Source organism: Cornus florida, unplaced genomic scaffold (genome assembly GCF_030987335.1).
Source record: "Cornus florida cultivar Cherokee Brave unplaced genomic scaffold, ASM3098733v1 CherokeeBrave_3.0.0_Hap2_Chr11, whole genome shotgun sequence".
In the NCBI taxonomy this organism is placed as follows: Eukaryota; Viridiplantae; Streptophyta; class Magnoliopsida; order Cornales; family Cornaceae; genus Cornus; species Cornus florida.
In genome coordinates, this window is record NW_026775581.1 from 74,446,265 (window position 1) to 74,463,679 (window position 17,415).

The 17,415-nt window shown below is 33.6% G+C and overlaps 1 protein-coding gene and 1 pseudogene across 1 annotated transcript; both read right to left on the bottom strand.

Moving 5' to 3' along the window:
* The window catches only part of LOC132281305 (UPF0481 protein At3g47200-like), a 36,996-nt pseudogene extending 23,317 nt beyond the window's left edge, over positions 1 to 13,679 (bottom strand).
* Positions 3,165 to 3,920, bottom strand: LOC132281306 (uncharacterized). Its single transcript, XM_059783021.1, has one exon. It carries the CDS (start codon positions 3,918 to 3,920, stop codon positions 3,165 to 3,167), a length of 756 nt encoding a protein of 251 aa, XP_059639004.1.
* Positions 13,680 to 17,415: the final 3,736 nt, after the last annotated feature.

Here is a 17,415-nt window from a genome sequence, read left to right on the forward strand (position 1 = left end):
GAATTCCTTTTGTTAGGGGGGAAGAATGTAATACCCCTAATTTTATAAAGGATATTCCTGGTATTTAATGGTATTTAATTTATTATTTAAATGCATTTTATTTGATTATGTGTCATTATTTTTTTTATTAGGTGCTTAATTGTTTTCTTTTGTGGTGATTTAATTTATTTCTTTTGTGGTGATTTAATTTATTTATAGTTATTTGATTGGAAATACTTGTTAGTGTTTTAATTATTTAAGTGGCATTAATGGTTTAAGTGTATTTGGTTTAGTTATTTGATTGGAGTTACTTGTTAGTGTTTTAATTATTTAATTGGGATTAATGGTTTTAGTGTAATTGGTTTAATTATTCTATGCGTGTTTTATTTATGTGTGTCTTATTTGGTTTAATTGGGTTTACTAATTATTTTTGTTTAATTAGATTATTTGTGAAGTATTTAATGGTGAATAGGGTAATTAGGTAAATACATCTAACTAGGGTTTTAATTACAGTATAAATTAGAGTTTTATATTATAGCCGTCGTAGGTTTCTACGTTAATTGGATGGGCCGGTTAGGATTGTGAGTTAGACTTATATGAACCTAGGGTTTAGGAAAACTCTATAAGTATAAGGTAGATATCTGTGTAGGATTTTTTTTAAACAAAGCACACGTTTTGTGGAAGTGGAGAAGGAAAAACGCAGTTTTTCACATTCTGCCAAGGTTTGATCAAAGGTCCGATCCCGCTTCGTCCGTGGTCCGATCTAGCTGAAATTTGGAGGATAGGTTCATGACTCAGTGTCGCATAATCTGAACGGTGGAGATCAGATTTTGAGTTCGGGAATAGTGTTTCGTACCCGTGAACAGTAATCGGGTTTTGGAACTCGCCGGGATTTTTTAAGAAGACGACGTTGAAACTTTGAACAAAAGTTTCTGAGGCAAGATTTTATCCTTACTCTTTCCCTTAGGCTTCATACTCTTTGCACTCTTAAATGATTCCAGGATTAATGAAGATTAAACCAAACTAAAATGATATCTGTTTTGCTATGAAACTAGTAGTTACAGTAGTGTTGTATGCTTGTTCAACCTAGACTAAGCATGTTTGTGGATGCATTGTGGTTCTGTGGTTCACGTTTTTCCTTACCACTGCTAGTATAAATTATTGGAAGGATGGGTCTAAATGATAGCTATCTTAACTTCTGTAATAGCAACTGTTGGAACTTAAATACTAGGAGGATTTGAGTTTAACACTAGATCGGTTTTGTGGAACACTATAATTTGAGCATGTCTAAATACATACTGTGAATATTGTTTTGATGCTTACATTATCACAGTTAGTATCAACTGTGGAGGTTAGGATTTTGTGATACATACCCTACATATCTGTATGTCATTTGTAAGGTGTTAAATGAAAGTTTTAATTAATTCTGTCTTTATATCAGACTAAAGGGAACAACTTAAATTGGGCATGTATATGTTGTTGTTGTGACCCTGTTTATCAATGCTTATTTTATCACTGCTAACATTGAATGTTGGATGTTGGAATTTAGTTGATATGTACTTGATTTATTGGTATTATTGACTACTGGAGGATTGGAAAGTAGGCACCGGTATGGGACGGTGGCATATTAAGGATGGGTTTGGTTTTTAAAACAATATCATTACCCACCTACTTGGAATAAGGATGGGATTAACTAAAAGTTAAGTCCCGTGGATTTGTATTGTAATGGCAATTACTTGTTGAGCGGCAATACCAGGGATTTTGGATGGATTTTATATATGTACTGTTATGGTGCCTCGGTATGAACTTGAACCTCAGGACCGATGGCTAGGGAGCGTATATGCATCGGGATGTGTAGCTGGCTACGATAGTTGGAGGTGTACCCTGTTTAGGTATAGGTACATATGCCCACTTCGTGTGCGTTTTAGCATGTTACCTCTATTCAGGTTGAGACCAGCCTGTAGTCCAATGAGAGTCCTTTAGTGTGACTATATATATATTTACGAACTATTAGCTATTGTTGAATTGTTTAGGATGTACATGCGTATCGGGCCTCTGTTTGGATTGTAGTAGTATAGAACTTGCGCGTGAGCCTGACCCACTTCTATTTTTCAGGTACACGACAGTTCCAGGCTTAGACGTGTTCGTGCTGAGTAGAGGTCTCTATTCACTATTCCGACGATGTAGGGCTCTCTCTATAGTTTTATTTCTGGACGTTTATTACATTTGTTCTATCTTCCGTTTGGATGTTTAATAGGGGTCCACTAGAGATGGATTCCCAAGTTGTAAATTGATGGAGTTTTGGAGTTTTGGAGTTTGGGTTTGATGGATTTTAATAATTATAATATTTTGCGGATTCTATTTTGTATTCCTTCCAGCTTTAATTTCATTTCTTAATTTATTTTGTATTCCGTGTTCATTATAAAATATTAATTGTTTGATATTCCTTCGGGTTTGGGCCTGGGCCTGATCAACCCGTGTCTCGGATCCGAGGGATATCTCAGTATATAACAAGGTGATGCATAAAAAGATTGATAGCAAGTCACGTCCCAAAAATGGAGCATTGAGCCACATGGACTTTACATTAAATGGGTTTTCACATAATTTTGTTGTGGAAGAAGTTCTGGCCTGAATAGAGGATTGTTCAGTGGTCCAAAATTGTGTCTTTGGTTAGCTATATTCCTCAACAAGCTTGATTACAAATTTATTTATTTATTTATTTATTTATTTATTTATTTATTTTAATAAAAGTTAAAGCAATTCATTCATACACCCTATCTCTATTGAGGCTCGAACTTTTTACCTCTCTTTGAAAAGTAGAGGCTTGATACTGTTGAGCCACTAATCCGTTGGTACAAGCTTGATTACTTGTCTAGACTGAAGCAGGAGGGAGTGCTAAGGATAGACACCAGTGTTGGTCATATTTGGCCTTTCTTAAACAATGAATGCCATATTTAATGGCCGATGGAAATTAGGATACCTATTAATTGCCTAAAATAATTCTTGCTGCTGCTACATATGAAATTTGGAAGGAAAGGAACTGCAGAACTTCTGAGAAATCAAATTATTTATACATAGCAGTTAATTGATACAGAAATGTTATTGAAACTTCCCATTCGGGCTAGTCTAAGTAAATGAACCGCATCAATGTTTAATAGATATAACATAAAATATAACCTTGTGAACTAAGCAAACTGAGAAATGAGGGCTACTACAGTCTGTATCAGAGTGAGTAAAAGGAGCACGCCAGCTGCAGCTGTTGAAATACTTGCCCATGGGTTGTGGAAATAGGTGCGCCTTAACTTCGCCTTGGCTCGATTCCAAGGTTTTCTACAATGGTTTTTCACCTTTTGGCATACTTGTGAGTAATAGAAAGTTGGTGGATTTATCATTACTCCATCGCCCAGCTTGTTGAACATACGAGCAACCTCCTCATCATCACCCAACCAGTTTTCCATAATTCCTCGGAGACGAAGTATATTCACATCTTTCTCCGTGTTGATGAGCGAATCCATAATGGACCTATAATCTGTGAAATATTTGAGTTCGACACTAGAAGAATGCTGCTCGTAGGCAACAATGTTACGCAAGAATCTCTCGGTGTCATCTGTCACTTTAAATATAGGGATTTTCAGGTGACCATGCTTGAAGGTTATATCAAAAATGCTAACATCCTCACTCTCATCAGCATTGAACCTAATACTAGCCTCTTGAAGCTCGGTCACGCTAGGCATCCGGGTACAGATTTCATGACCACTTGAATTAGATACAGAGGTTCTGTTTGAATTAGAATCCTTCCCAAACAAGGGAAGATAAATATTATGCGCCAAGTCAAGAAAATGCTTGCTTTCACTAGCAGGTTCCTTCATAACCAGTTGGGTAATAGCATTCCAAACAGACGTTTTATGAGGTAGCATCAGAGCTATAGGAGAAATTGCCATCCCCAAGAGGGGAATAACTATGGAATTTTGTTTAAAGATCATGTCAAGCAATTCAAAGAGAAGGAAGAAGGGAAGCTGGTTTTCAAGCAATATTAGGTCGCGGTGGATTTGTGTTTCCATCCAAGATGATCTGAAAATAGGGTCCTCCTTATCTCTATACTCTGGATAATGTTTTTTCAAAAGAAACTCGATAATAAAGCAAGCATCAACGAGCAACATTTCCACAAATTCCTTTCTCTGGAGACCTGTGGGGCTTCAGCTTTATCAGCCAAGTCCTCCATCTGGAGGAGGTAAGGCTCCACATTGATCATCGTGGTGTCATGAATATTATCATATCGTCGAAGAAAGGAACGCAAATAACGCAACTTATGCTCTTCCATTGCAAGTAGGTTGGACGTTCCATGGTGGTAAGGCCCTATGGATACCAGTATGGGTGTGTATGCTTTTTCATTCACGCTGCGTAGTCCCTCGTGCACTCTGAATATACTAGGTTCAGGGAGTAGAGGTGGCAAACCTTGAATCTTTTTGTTCATGCGTTGCGCTGTTTCTCGAGTAACAATTTCATTTGAAACACTGGAAGTTTCTGGAGGAAGATTTCCACTCGAACTAGCTTTATTAGTTACTTCAGTCGGATCTGGAACAACTTCTTTCCCACTATTGGTGCAGTGATCCGTCATTATCGTGATCTATATATCACCTAGTTGTTTTATATATCAATCTTGTGAAGATCAGGAAAATGCATGGAAACCAATTTATATATATTTTCACAAACATACATGCGTGTGTATATTTAGGATGCAAAACAGGTGAATAAAATATGTGAGAATACGAAGAGAGAATCTTTTTAGTTTTAGATAGTAATCTTCTTTTCTTTTCTTTTTTCAAATTCTCAAACATGTATTTTTTAGAATTGTTTAATGTCTCATATTAGAATTGTCAAAACATTTTCAATTTTTGGGCCAAAAGTTGAAACACCATTATGGTGTTTTATCATGTTTTGGGTACTGTTGGCCCAAATAATTACCGTAGCGGAGGAGGTAAAATGACCCAATTTAAACCAGACTTGCAACATGTATATAAACCATGCTTAAAACATTCTAGTCATTTATCATTTTCTCAGTTCCCAAACAAACTCGGAACTAATTTACCTTCTTCTCTTATTTTTTGGTCTGATTTTACGCTTTCGTTTTTGACGCCCAATCTCAGTCCTTTTCGAATTCTCGCCGAAAACCCTTGGATTCCAGCAATCAAACAAGAGAAGATGGTGTCACCGGAAGAGAATTCGAATTGGCTTTTAGATTACGCCATCATCGAAGACATTCCTGTCCTCGGCGGTAACCTCCCTGCCCTCAAACCCGATTTTCAATGGCCCTTTTTTTTCTACGCTTCTAGAAGTCATCTTTCAAATAGTTTGGTCTTCTAGGCATTTTTGTCAAATGAGGCTTTAAGGTTCTATGATTAGTTTTGAATACATGGGCTTAACCTAAAAAAAAAAAAAAAAATAAGCACAAATATATTTGATTTGTAATGACATCTAGTTCCCCGAAAAAATGTCAAGTATATAAGAAAATTTATATTTCTTTTCTATGAGGAGTTTTTGTACTGTACGTGGAAATTCTTTTTGGAAATTTTTAAGAGTGGACATTGTTGGAAATTCTTTTTGAAAATTTTTAAGAGTGGATCAGGTGGGTAATGGATGTTGTTGTAAATTGGCAACTTCCATTGACTAGTTTGGTACTCATAAATTTTTCAATTAAATCAATTGAGTTTATCTGCTATGAAGTTTGTGTGTTCAAAATGATTACTATTTATATAGAAATAAATTTATAAATATACTTAAAATTTATAAAAACAAATTAAAAATAATGATAACTAAAAATGTATTTTGTATTTGTTTTATTTTTTTAGGCAACCGTTGAAGTGACCAAACATGTTTTGTTTTTAAAATTCTTGAAACGTATGACATACCAAACATGTTTTGTATGTTTCTGTTTCTGACATTTTCATAACAAAACATCGTTCCCAAATGTGTTTTTGCCAAAAACAAAACGCGTAAAACAAAGCGCATGCCAAACAGACCCTAAGGTTCATAAATAGGGGAAAAGATTGATTAATTACTAGAAGGCTGGACAAAATTTTTATTTTTTATTTTTTATTTTTTAAGTTGGACCGAATTTTGGTTAATGACACTTGGCTCTCAACTTTTTGATCACTCCTTGGCAATAAACCCTTTAGATTTTTTAGTTTCGTAGGTGACCATTTCGATTTCATCCCTACTGTTGAGAAAATATGGGTCAGTGCAACAATGGAACTTTTATGTTTGTTATAACTCAAAACCTAATAGCATCTCTAATGGTAAAATACTAAATTCCGATGCCAAATTTATATTTTGACAGTGTTACAGTGTCAAAATGTTACATTTTAGCAATTCTACTCCAATGATGCATTTTATGCAAAATGCTATTTTTGACACAACTACTATTCTTTTTCAACTGCCATTCCCACCATTCATATTAGCATCAGTAATGTTAATATTAGGCACATTCCAAGTTAAGTTGTAGATATTAGAAGGAAGTTAAAATTAAACTTAATTAAAAAGAATAAAAAATCTAAAATATCTGGTAAAAAAAGACCCAAATATATATATATATATATATATATATATATATTTCTAAAAAAGAAAAAAAATTATATAAAAAAATTTATATAATAATATAATCTATACATACATATATTTGATATAAAAAAATTATATAAAAAAATTTATATAATAATATAATCAAAATATATAAATTTATACATACATATATATATATATATATATATATGTATATTATATATATTTGATCATATTATTATTAAAAATATATATATATTTAGGGCAAATCATTTCAGCCTCCCCAATAGCCTCCATCTCTATTCTTGTTCTCAACTCTGAAATCCCCCCCCCCCCCCCTCTCTCTCTCTCTCTCTCTCTCTCTGTGTGCAACTGCAAACTATAAAATCAACAAGAATCAGGAGTTCAAAACCCATATCTTTCATTTTCCATCGCTCGTTGTCCCAATTCGGGTTCACCATTCGCAAGCTTCAGCCACTGTCTCTCAACTCTCAAGCTTGTCCCCTTCTCTCTCTTTGCAACTGCTAACTTGTACGTATGTGTTTTGTTTTTTTTTTTTTTTTTTTTTTCTAAATCAACTAATCAACGTCTTTAATTCTTGTTTTGCAAACTAAATCCTATTTGGTGAAATTTTTTATGATTTTTTTCAAAACCAGAGAGATCCATTTTCAATAAGATGATATTGAAAAAAATAATTAAAAAAAAAAAAAAAGAATTACCATGATGCAGAAATTAGACAACAGAAACAAGAAAAAATCCACAAAATTACCGATCTGAGAAGAAAGAGATAAATATATATATATACACACACACATATATGAGAATGAGGGGGAAGAGAAAGTACAAAAATAGACAACAGAAGCAAGAGGTGGTGGTTGCCGTCGATGGCCGGTCGTTGCAAATGGATGAGAGCACGAAAGAGAGAGAGACGGATAGGATTGAGAGATATAGAAATAGCTATTGCTATAAGTTTTGCTAGATTTGGCACCAAAAATGGCAAAGGCAAATTTTGGCAGTTGAAATAGCAGTCCATTGGAGATCCAAATTTTAACCCACCTGCTATATTTTGAATTGGCAGCCCATATGGCAGGTGGGTTGGAGATGCTCTAAGGCTTATTAAGATGAGCTGAAGAAGCTAAATTTAGTTGCTCATTGAAGCTTTAAATTATTTTTTAAGAATCTCAAGTCTGTCAACTAATAACCAAAAAAGATTTCTTTTTACTAATGGATTGAACATATATTTCAACTAATAACCAAAAAAGATTTCTTTTTACTAATGGATTGAACATATATTTCTAAAGAAAGAGGAGTCCGGCAGGTCACTGCTTTTGGCAAAGGTCAGATCCCCATAGAATATTTTGGACCCCTCTAATCTAAACTAGATTGAAAGTTGTGGATTGTAATGAGCTTGTCCAGAAAATTACCAAGAGAATTAAAAACTGGGTTAACAGATTTATTTATTTATTTATTTGTAAGTTGGTAGGGTTCATCTTATTAAAGCTTTCCTATTCTCCATCAAAAAAAAAATTCATCCCAAAGAGTTCTAAATGACATCAACCAGGCCTTTAAGAAAAATTAGAAAATGCTTTTAAGTACTATGAGTTGTAGTGAATTGATGGATCTAGAAATTCATACGAGGAGGGCAAATTTATATAGAGGGGTTTTTTCATAATTTCAGTGAGAATAATTTCAAAATTTTATTAATATAAATATAAAAAAAATATAAATGTAAAATATAATAATAAAAAATTTCAATGGAACGAATGTCCACAATGAGCCCTTCACATATCTGTCCCTCATTATGCATTCAAAATATAAGATCCCACTCCCTCGTGTGTTACAAACTAGACCAATCAATAGTATCTGGTCAAGTAATTCTCTTTAAAAGTTCGCCTAAGTAGCACTACTGTAAAGAGTCATGAAAAGGGAATGTCATCAACTCCAAGGAGCAGAAGTTGTATGGGATAAAGTGTGCAGTGGCTCCCAGCCTCCTGGCGTTAGCCCGTAAAAAGGAGAAATAATACCTGTACTAAGGTAAAGTAATGTAAGTTTTCTCTCTCTCTCTCTCATTAAGGTAAAGTAATGTAAGTTGCTGATAATTTTAGAGTTGGACTGTTAAAAAATCAAACGGGTGGGTAGATACAATTTTTGGAGTAATTTCAACAAATTCGTTTTGACTATAATAAGGCCATACTTTGATTTGAAACGACCCCAACTTTAACAAAACCCTACTCTAATTTGACACAACCTAATATGCAAAACTACTTTAACAAGACCATACCCTGATTGTATTTTATCAATTTTGAATATTTCGGGTTCTTGCTAGAAGTTTGAACAAATGCCATTTTTCTTTTTATTTTTGGTATTAGTTGCTTTTAATAATTAGGCTTCTCATCTTATTTTCTCAAAAATTTTAGAGGGAGTTAATTTTTAAAATTTTCTTGTGCTGTTAGCATTGTTACTTATCTTATGTTCTGGTTTTCTATTCTAAATAGGGCATATTTCTCAAAACTCCCAAAACTATCAATAAGTGATCATAAAACTCTAACTAGTTTTTAAAACCCCCCATAATATAGCAACGTTATCATGTTACCCCAACTCTGGCAATTGGCCGTTAAGGGTATGTGAAATAACTAAATTACCCTTATTATATTTCCTTTTATTTAAAAAATAAAAAAATCATATTTTTGAAATTACAATATTATCCTTTAACACAAAAGGATAATATTATTAAATAAAATATATTTAACAACGTTATCAGTTTCATTCTTCTTCAATCTAAAATCAATAGCAGAGTCCAATGACTACTAAGAACCACATTTTGTATCATAGGCAATGAGGCATTTGGTGTTGACCGAAGTGCAGATGATCATAAGTTACAAAGAATCCATCATCGTATTTAATAGACAGAATTAGATGTGACGGTGGAGTTATACTTTCCCACATATCGTTGATTGGGTCGAAAACCTCATTTCTGGACCTTTTCCACTGCCAAAGACATAGATCTTGTCATCAGCGATGACTGCGTGAGGGCACCACCCCGTAGCGTTCATCGAAGCAACATACCTAAACTTCCTCAATGACATATCGACGGGACGAACTTCTTCAGAGTAATAGCCATCGATTCTATCACAACCTCCAATACTGTAAATGGTTGGGCCAAAAGCGACACAGCAGCGGTGAAGAACTCCATCAACATGAAGACCGGCAAGACCAAGAAGTTTAAACACCATGAACTCCGGCGAACTTCAGTTCAGTACAGAGATCAACCAATCGCCGTAAACAGTTCCTGCGAGCTTCATTAACAGACCCAGAAGTTCCGGCGTGCTCTTGTTTAGGCAAACTTCAGTTTTGGTGCGTCAATCCGGCGAATATAGAAAGTTTTCTCAACCACCGACGCTGACGGAGATGGATTTGAGTCTTCGAACGTCATCCATTCACGAACCAAAGATGGATTTGGATTTCGGAACATCATCGATTCATGAACTAAACATGGATTTGGGTTTCGGACCATCATCGATTCACCAACCAGAGATGGATTTGGGTCACGGAACATCATCGATTCACCAACAAAAGATGGATTTGGGTTTGCTGTTCCTATCTCGATCGTCAGCCAAGCCGCCTCAAGTTTGTGTATTTATCGTATTTAAGAGAAAAATGGGTTCAGATTATGAAATGATGACAGGTAGAATTCAATGGTTTATATATATATATCTGTGTGTGTGTGTGTGTTTTGGTTTATATAGGTGTATATCTATATATTGGTTTGTATATCTAAACTTCACGATTGTTGTTCAAAGTGAGTTTATGATAGTTAAGCCTGTCCAGAAGGGTGAGCGGAGATGGCGGCGAGTAGAGAGAGAATGACAAGGAAGAGTGAGAAGATGACTAAACTGTGGGTTTTAACTGTAACAAATTTGGGGGTATTTTCGGAATAACACGTATAAATATATTTCACTGGTTCTTCAAGGGTATTTTCGGTATAATACATTTAAATACACATCACTTCTTTGACACATGTGACAGCAGGGGTATTTTCGTCACAAAAGTCAATTTGTCAAAACATTTGTTAACCACGCGCTGGGTTAACGGGACCAATTGCCAGAGTTGGGGTAACATGATAACGTTGCTATATTATTGGGGGTTTTAAAACTGGTTGGGGTTTTCTGATCACTTATTAATAGTTTTGGGGGTTTTGAGAAATTTGCCCTTATAAATATTGCTTGTATTATACTATTCATTCAATTATCAATTATATATTAAAATTTTTTATTTTATTTTTTTCAATTTGGTGGATTCAAAATTATTCATTTTTCTTTGTAAACATTCATAACTATAGGATATAACTTCTTTATAAAGTTTAACCTAATCCATTATAGGATAACCTCTTTTTTAACACCCAAGTAGAGGCTGAAATAGAATATAAAAGAACAGAAATGATGTCCAATTTTTCCAATTTAGATTAAATAAAAAATCCAAAAAAATTCAAAACTCTTTCAAACGCGCCAAAAGTAAAAACATAAAATAAACGCCTCATTGGAAAGGAAATAAATTTTACACTACATCACATCCAACCTGGAAGTTGCAAAGCATATGTTACCAAAACTAACATTATTAACAAAGTGTCAACTCTTTTTTACATTTAAGAAATCACAACAATGCTTGTGTCCAATTCAGGTTGAATGAACTTTATCTAACCTAACGTGACCAAATAGATTTAAAATAAATGTGCAAGAGTAAAAGTTAGGATTAAGTTGGAAATTGCCCAGCTATCGTATTTAACCCATTTATGTTACTCTGTAATCAAGCTGCGCGAACAATTCTTGCAAACCTCCATTTACTCCAGCGCCAAGCTTCAAATAGGTGACAGTTCAGAACTCCAACAACTCAGTCCGATGAACAAGCGAAGCTTCAAGTAACGAAACCCAGCTTGAAAACTGTGTGAATGGAATCCGATGGTGGTGAAGAACTGAACGGCGGCGTATCTATGGTCGCAAATTTGAACCGTCAATAATGAATGATTGAACGGAACGACAGACTGTAGACATGAACCAGCGATGAAAAGGTAAGCAAAGATGGTTGGTAATGGCGATGCTACGATGGCGTTGAACAGAACCGGCGAAAAGCAAGGTTGCTTTTACCGGTGTTCAAGAATGACGCGATGAGCTCGGCAAGGATGGCGAGCAACTATGGACTGAGCTTGGTGATGATGAGCTCAAAGTTAGGCCGGCTTGCTCGGATGATGGAGGTGAACAATACAGATGGTCTTTTTTGGAGAGAGAAAAAGAATAGAGAGTCAAAAAAAAAAAGGCAAATCTCATAGCAATGGGTTTAAATCTATAGTTGGGCAATATTCAACTTAATCCTAACTTTTGCTTTTGAGCACTTATTTTAAATTTATTGGGCCACATCAACAACTTGGGTTGGACACAAGCATTATGCAAGAAATTATATATCAATTAATTGAAAAATAAAGAATCATAAATTACCCACCATCAAGGCAAAAATTTAGAAAATGGAATCTACTGCAACCAACATTTCAATAAACACTATAACACTTGAGAAATCTGTAACTTTGGAAGAAAAATGAAATTCGATCAGCAAAAAAAGGTGAGATTAAAGAAATGAAACAATTCGCAACACAAAAATCTGAATTATGCAACAGTAACAAATAATATATGAAAGTCGAGTGATAGTCGCTTAGATTTTATGCGGAAGATTGAAAAATGAAATGGAGAGACGAGATAAACTAACCTTGTGATTGAAGAACTCTAGCACTGATGTGTTCGAAGACGAAAGAAGTTTGAGTTGAGCTAGATTCTTCCTTTTCACCTTAGATTTTATAGAATCTCCCGTAAGTGCAGAGTCGACCTAAAAAATTGGAGTCAACTAATAGGATGTTTAGACGAAAAGTAAAAATAAACATGTCAATGAACAGTACCCAAAAATTGTAACGACCCCTTTTAACTAGCCATTTTGTCCCTCAATTATGTAACATTTTAAAGTTACAAAATATGTTTTCATATTTTTTAATCCCAGAATCTTATAATAAATTATACTTTACCTAACATGCTTCCAATCACAAATAAACTCGCATTACAAGAGGAAAATTGTTTCTATTTTGAACTAAAACAAAAATACATACTAGACCCAAGTGTATGTGTGTTACTACATGTAGAGCCTTACAAAATTTTTGTTTGCTAATCTTATTTGATATTGAGATTAAATCCATTCTAAAATTCTAAATTCGTGTCTTTTAAAAATACACCATCTTTTTTTTTTTTTTCACGAACCTTTTTCTCACGTGTAAAATTTGTGGCAAAAGGAATTAATTTTGCCACAAAATTAATCAGTGCTAGCATTATATAGTATTCTGGGCAAACATAAACTGAATATCTATACTCGCACAAACACTTACATCGAAGATCTATTTTACTCTGTTAAGATATAGGGATGCAGGTATATTTGCCATAAATGGTAAAATAGAAAAAAAGAGAAAATAAAACAGGTCAAACACTACCAAAATTTTTTGTTTCAGAATTATGCTAAATTGTTTATAAACAAGTTGTTTTACCTTCTAAGTTTTTGAAAGCTTACCCTAGCTTCAGCAATCCCCTTTGATCCTGTCTCGGCACTTATCCTCAACTGGTTCCTTAGGCTCGCTCTCCTTTGTTGCCTTATTCACCGATTGAAAAAAATAAATAAATAAATAAATTATGATTTAAATTTATACATGCAAAAAAGAAAAACAGAAAAGTAGAGTCTAACATAATTATATAGTCCTAGTCAATCACCAAACAACATATAAATAAATTAAAATTAATTAAAATTAATATAAATTTGACATCTTTATTTATGTATAATTTTTATTGGGTCCAATGATATATCCTCTATCTTTTAAAGTTAATGTAGATAATGAGAATTCGAATCTTCAAAAGAGCAAAGTAGATATGTGAGTTTCTTATCAATGACCAAGGAAAAAAATATATGTATAATTTTCTAATTAGTGGAGATCAATCATCCCAGACTATGTAAATAATTTACATGTCCTAAAAAAAATGTGTTAATTTTTTATTTGTCCACTTTATTTTTTCGTATAATATATATCACATATTTTTATTATGTCTTTGGATGGTAACTTTGTAGGGGAGCATGCATGTATCACATATCCCTCTAAAAATTTAAAATTATTACGTATAAATGATATTAAGGATCCATATTTGCCCTTTAATGGAATCAAAGTCTCATAATTTTGAAAATATGAAGTTGATCAAAATATTGACGTGAATATGGAAAACACTGTTTACCTTCAGAGATGTATCATTTTTTGTGCACCACTTTTGTTTTGGGCACAAAAATACCACTTTTATGTATATATGTATCACTTTTTGTGCAAGTATGTATTATTTTTTTTTTTTTTTTTTTTTTTGCATAACAAAAAATAATACCTATAAATATAATTTTATTAGAATAAATATATTTTTTCATTTTTTTCAAAACTACTAGACTTAATCAAATAATAAATATCGCTTCTTAACACCATTTATACCTAATAATCCCAAAACTTTAAACTCTCCAAAAGTTACACGTGCTGGTTTTTTTTTTATTTTTTTAACACCGAAGGATAGTATGAAATCAAAATCCATCACATCAAATAAATAGTGTATACCGTAAAATAAATCTATATATATATATATATGAATAGTGTATAAACATATAAATATAGAAAGTAGGTGAATAATGTCAAAAGCACAGCAGCTTTTATCATAAAAAGCATTCAAGTGGGGGTCCGGATCCTTAATAATTGCCAGGATTGATTAATAACGACAAAGAGGGTAGAAAAAAGTTAGATGAGTAGAGCACGTCTCTCTGTTTTATGTAAGAATCCTAATTTAGCACAGCAGCTTTTATCATAAAAAGCATTCAAGTGGGGGTCCGGATCCTTAATAATTGCCAGGATTGATTAATAACACGACAAAGAGGGTAGAAAAAAGTTAGATGAGTAGAGCACGTCTCTCTGTTTTATGTAAGAATCCTAATTTTAGTCAAACTCATCTCAAATTGTCTTTGGATAGTAACTTTGTAGGGGAGCATGCATGTATCACATATCCCTCTAAAAATTTAAAATTATTACATATAAATGATATTAAAAGTCCATATTTACCCTTTGATGGAATCAAAATCTCATAATTTTAAAAATATAAAATTGATCAAAATATTGACATGAACATGGAAAATACTGTTTACCTTCAGAAATGTATCATTTTTGTGCACCACTTTTGTTTTGGGCACAAAAGTACCACTTTTATGTATATATGTATCATTTTTTGTGCAAATATGTATTATTTTTATTATTATTTTTTTTTTGCATCACAAAAAATCATGGACAATGCATGAAGAAAAGGGGTAGATAGGATGGTGAGTGTTTTGAATTCAATGTCAAATTATTTATGAATCCATTTGAAGCTCATCTCTATAGGATCATGAATATTATCATCATTCACATATTCTTATATCCTTAGTAATAGACTTTGCACTTCATTCATAGATATTGTCATATGAAGTCTTTGCTAAGAAAGGGTTAGTTCAAGCTTGCATAAGCTTTGAAAGAACTCGCAACTTGAGCTAGAAATGCTAGGACCATGCACATTAATCATAAGATTTACTTTGGTGTCTAGAAAGAAAAGGAAAAGGCATTGAACTTAATATTTCATCTTTAAAGCATTTGTTGCCATAATTTAGTAAATGACTCTAGGACACAATGAACTTGATATTTATCATCCTTATATGTCCCTAGACTCTTAGAAATAGGTCTTGAACTAAATTGAACCATTCATCGAAGTCCTAGGTGTTAGAAAGATGGTTATCTCAAAAGAAGCAATTTTCAGCCCAGAAAATTTTCAGACCAGCTTGCACTCAAAATGCTATAACTATTTGTGTAGTTGGAATTTTTACATAAGGCCAGTGGAATTGGAAAGCTGACTTCGAGCTCTTGAGTTTAGACTCAAATTTCACCTAAAAAGGATTTGAATTGAGAGAGATATAACCATCACAAGATGACTGATTCTGCTCTGCGAAAATTCTGACTAGGTTGCACTAAAATGGCCATAACCATTTCTGTGTTTAGAATTTTTGAGCAAGGCTAGTGGCATTAGAAATCTTACTTCAAGGTAATAAATTTAGACTCAAATTTCACCTAAAAATGATTTGAATTGAATGAGATATGAGCATTACAAAATGCATATCTCTGGTCTGCGAAAATTCTGACTAGGTTGCACTAAAACGACCATAACCATTTCTGTGGTTATAATTTTTGAGCAAGGCCAGTGGATTTAGAAAGCTAACTTCAAGGCAATAAATTTAGACTTAAATTTCACCTCATTTGGAGTTTCATGGACTGAGTTATGTCCATTTGAAGTCATGCCATTTTATGTCAAAATCCAAAACAAGGTGTTGCCTCCATGAAAACTAAAGCAAGCACATTTTATCAATTGGAGCCGCCTCCCATTTTTATTGGAGCCGCCTCCCAATTATAGGAGCCGCCTCTTTGCACTCCAGTAGCCATTTTGTGAATTGGAGCCGTCTCCCAGTTATTGGAGCCGCCTCCCATTTATTTGAGCCTCCTCCAATTTTTTTGTAGAGCCGGCTCTTCTAAGATATTTGAATCTACAACGGCACTTTTCTGCATTTAAGTCTTCCAACTACTTCTAACAGACATATTAAGCTACGGCTGTCTATATAAGGAAGGCTCATTTTGCTGAAGCAAATAGACCACCATTTTGAGAGACATAATATTACATTTCAAGAGAGCTTTTATTCTCTCATCTTCTCATCTCTCTCATTCACTCTTATTCTATCTTGAGAGATTCTAGCAAAGATTAAAAGGGCTTTTGCTCTTGCTTTAATCTTCATAGAGTTCTTGCTCTATTATTTACTTGAGAGATTATAAAAGCTTACATTCTTCACTTATATCATCTTCTCTCATTCATATCATTTATAGAGTTTGAGCTTCACTTATATTCATATATACTCTAGTTGAGAGCTAAAGTTTGTACATCAATCTTTGAGAGATATTTCTTGTGAGCTTGCACTTGTATATCTATCTTGAGAGAGATTCAATCTTGTATTTCAATTACAATCTTTTCTACAAACTTGTAAGGGTTGGTGTGACCCAAAAGAAGCCTAGGAGAAGGGTGTTCTCCTAGCAAGGAAAAGAAGCAAGGTCTTGCTTCATGTAAAGGTTTGCTCTCCACACGCAAGGAGAAGCTATATTGGATTGGGAAGTCTCAAGAGGGATCTTGGGCCGAGGAGTAGGAGTTTCCGAACCTCGCAAAAATCGCCGTGTTGTAGTTTGCAATTTCTCTTCCCTTTTCTCTTTTATAATTATGCTTTAATTGCTTATTCCATATCTTGATCTCATATCTTGATTATTGCATAATTACATAAATTGTTGAATAGAAATTGTATTTCTATATATTGCGAAAATTGTCCATTGTTTGGCATTGACTCTATTCACCCCCTCTCTAGAGTCAATTCTTGGGCAACAATTGCTATCAGAGTCTAACTCTAATTAAAGGACTTAATCATCTTAGAGTACGATCATGGCCAACAATGGTAGTATCACACACTTAAAAGGACAATCCAATGATCAACCTCCTTGTTTTGATGGAAATGATTATATCTATTGGAGAATTAGAATGAAAGCCTTTCTAAAAAGTATTGATATTGATTTATGGAAAGTTATTGAAATTGGTGATCATATCCCAACCAAAGTTATTGAAGGGAATGAAAATCCTAAATCAAAAAGTGAATGGGATGAAAATGATCATAGATTAGTTCAATATAATGATTTAGCCACATGTTATCTTTATTGTGCAT

Bases quoted from the DNA above. Each gene is read 5' to 3' on its own strand.
- LOC132281306 (XM_059783021.1), bottom strand. From the start codon at position 3,920: ATGGCAATTTCTCCTATAGCTCTGATGCTACCTCATAAAACGTCTGTT.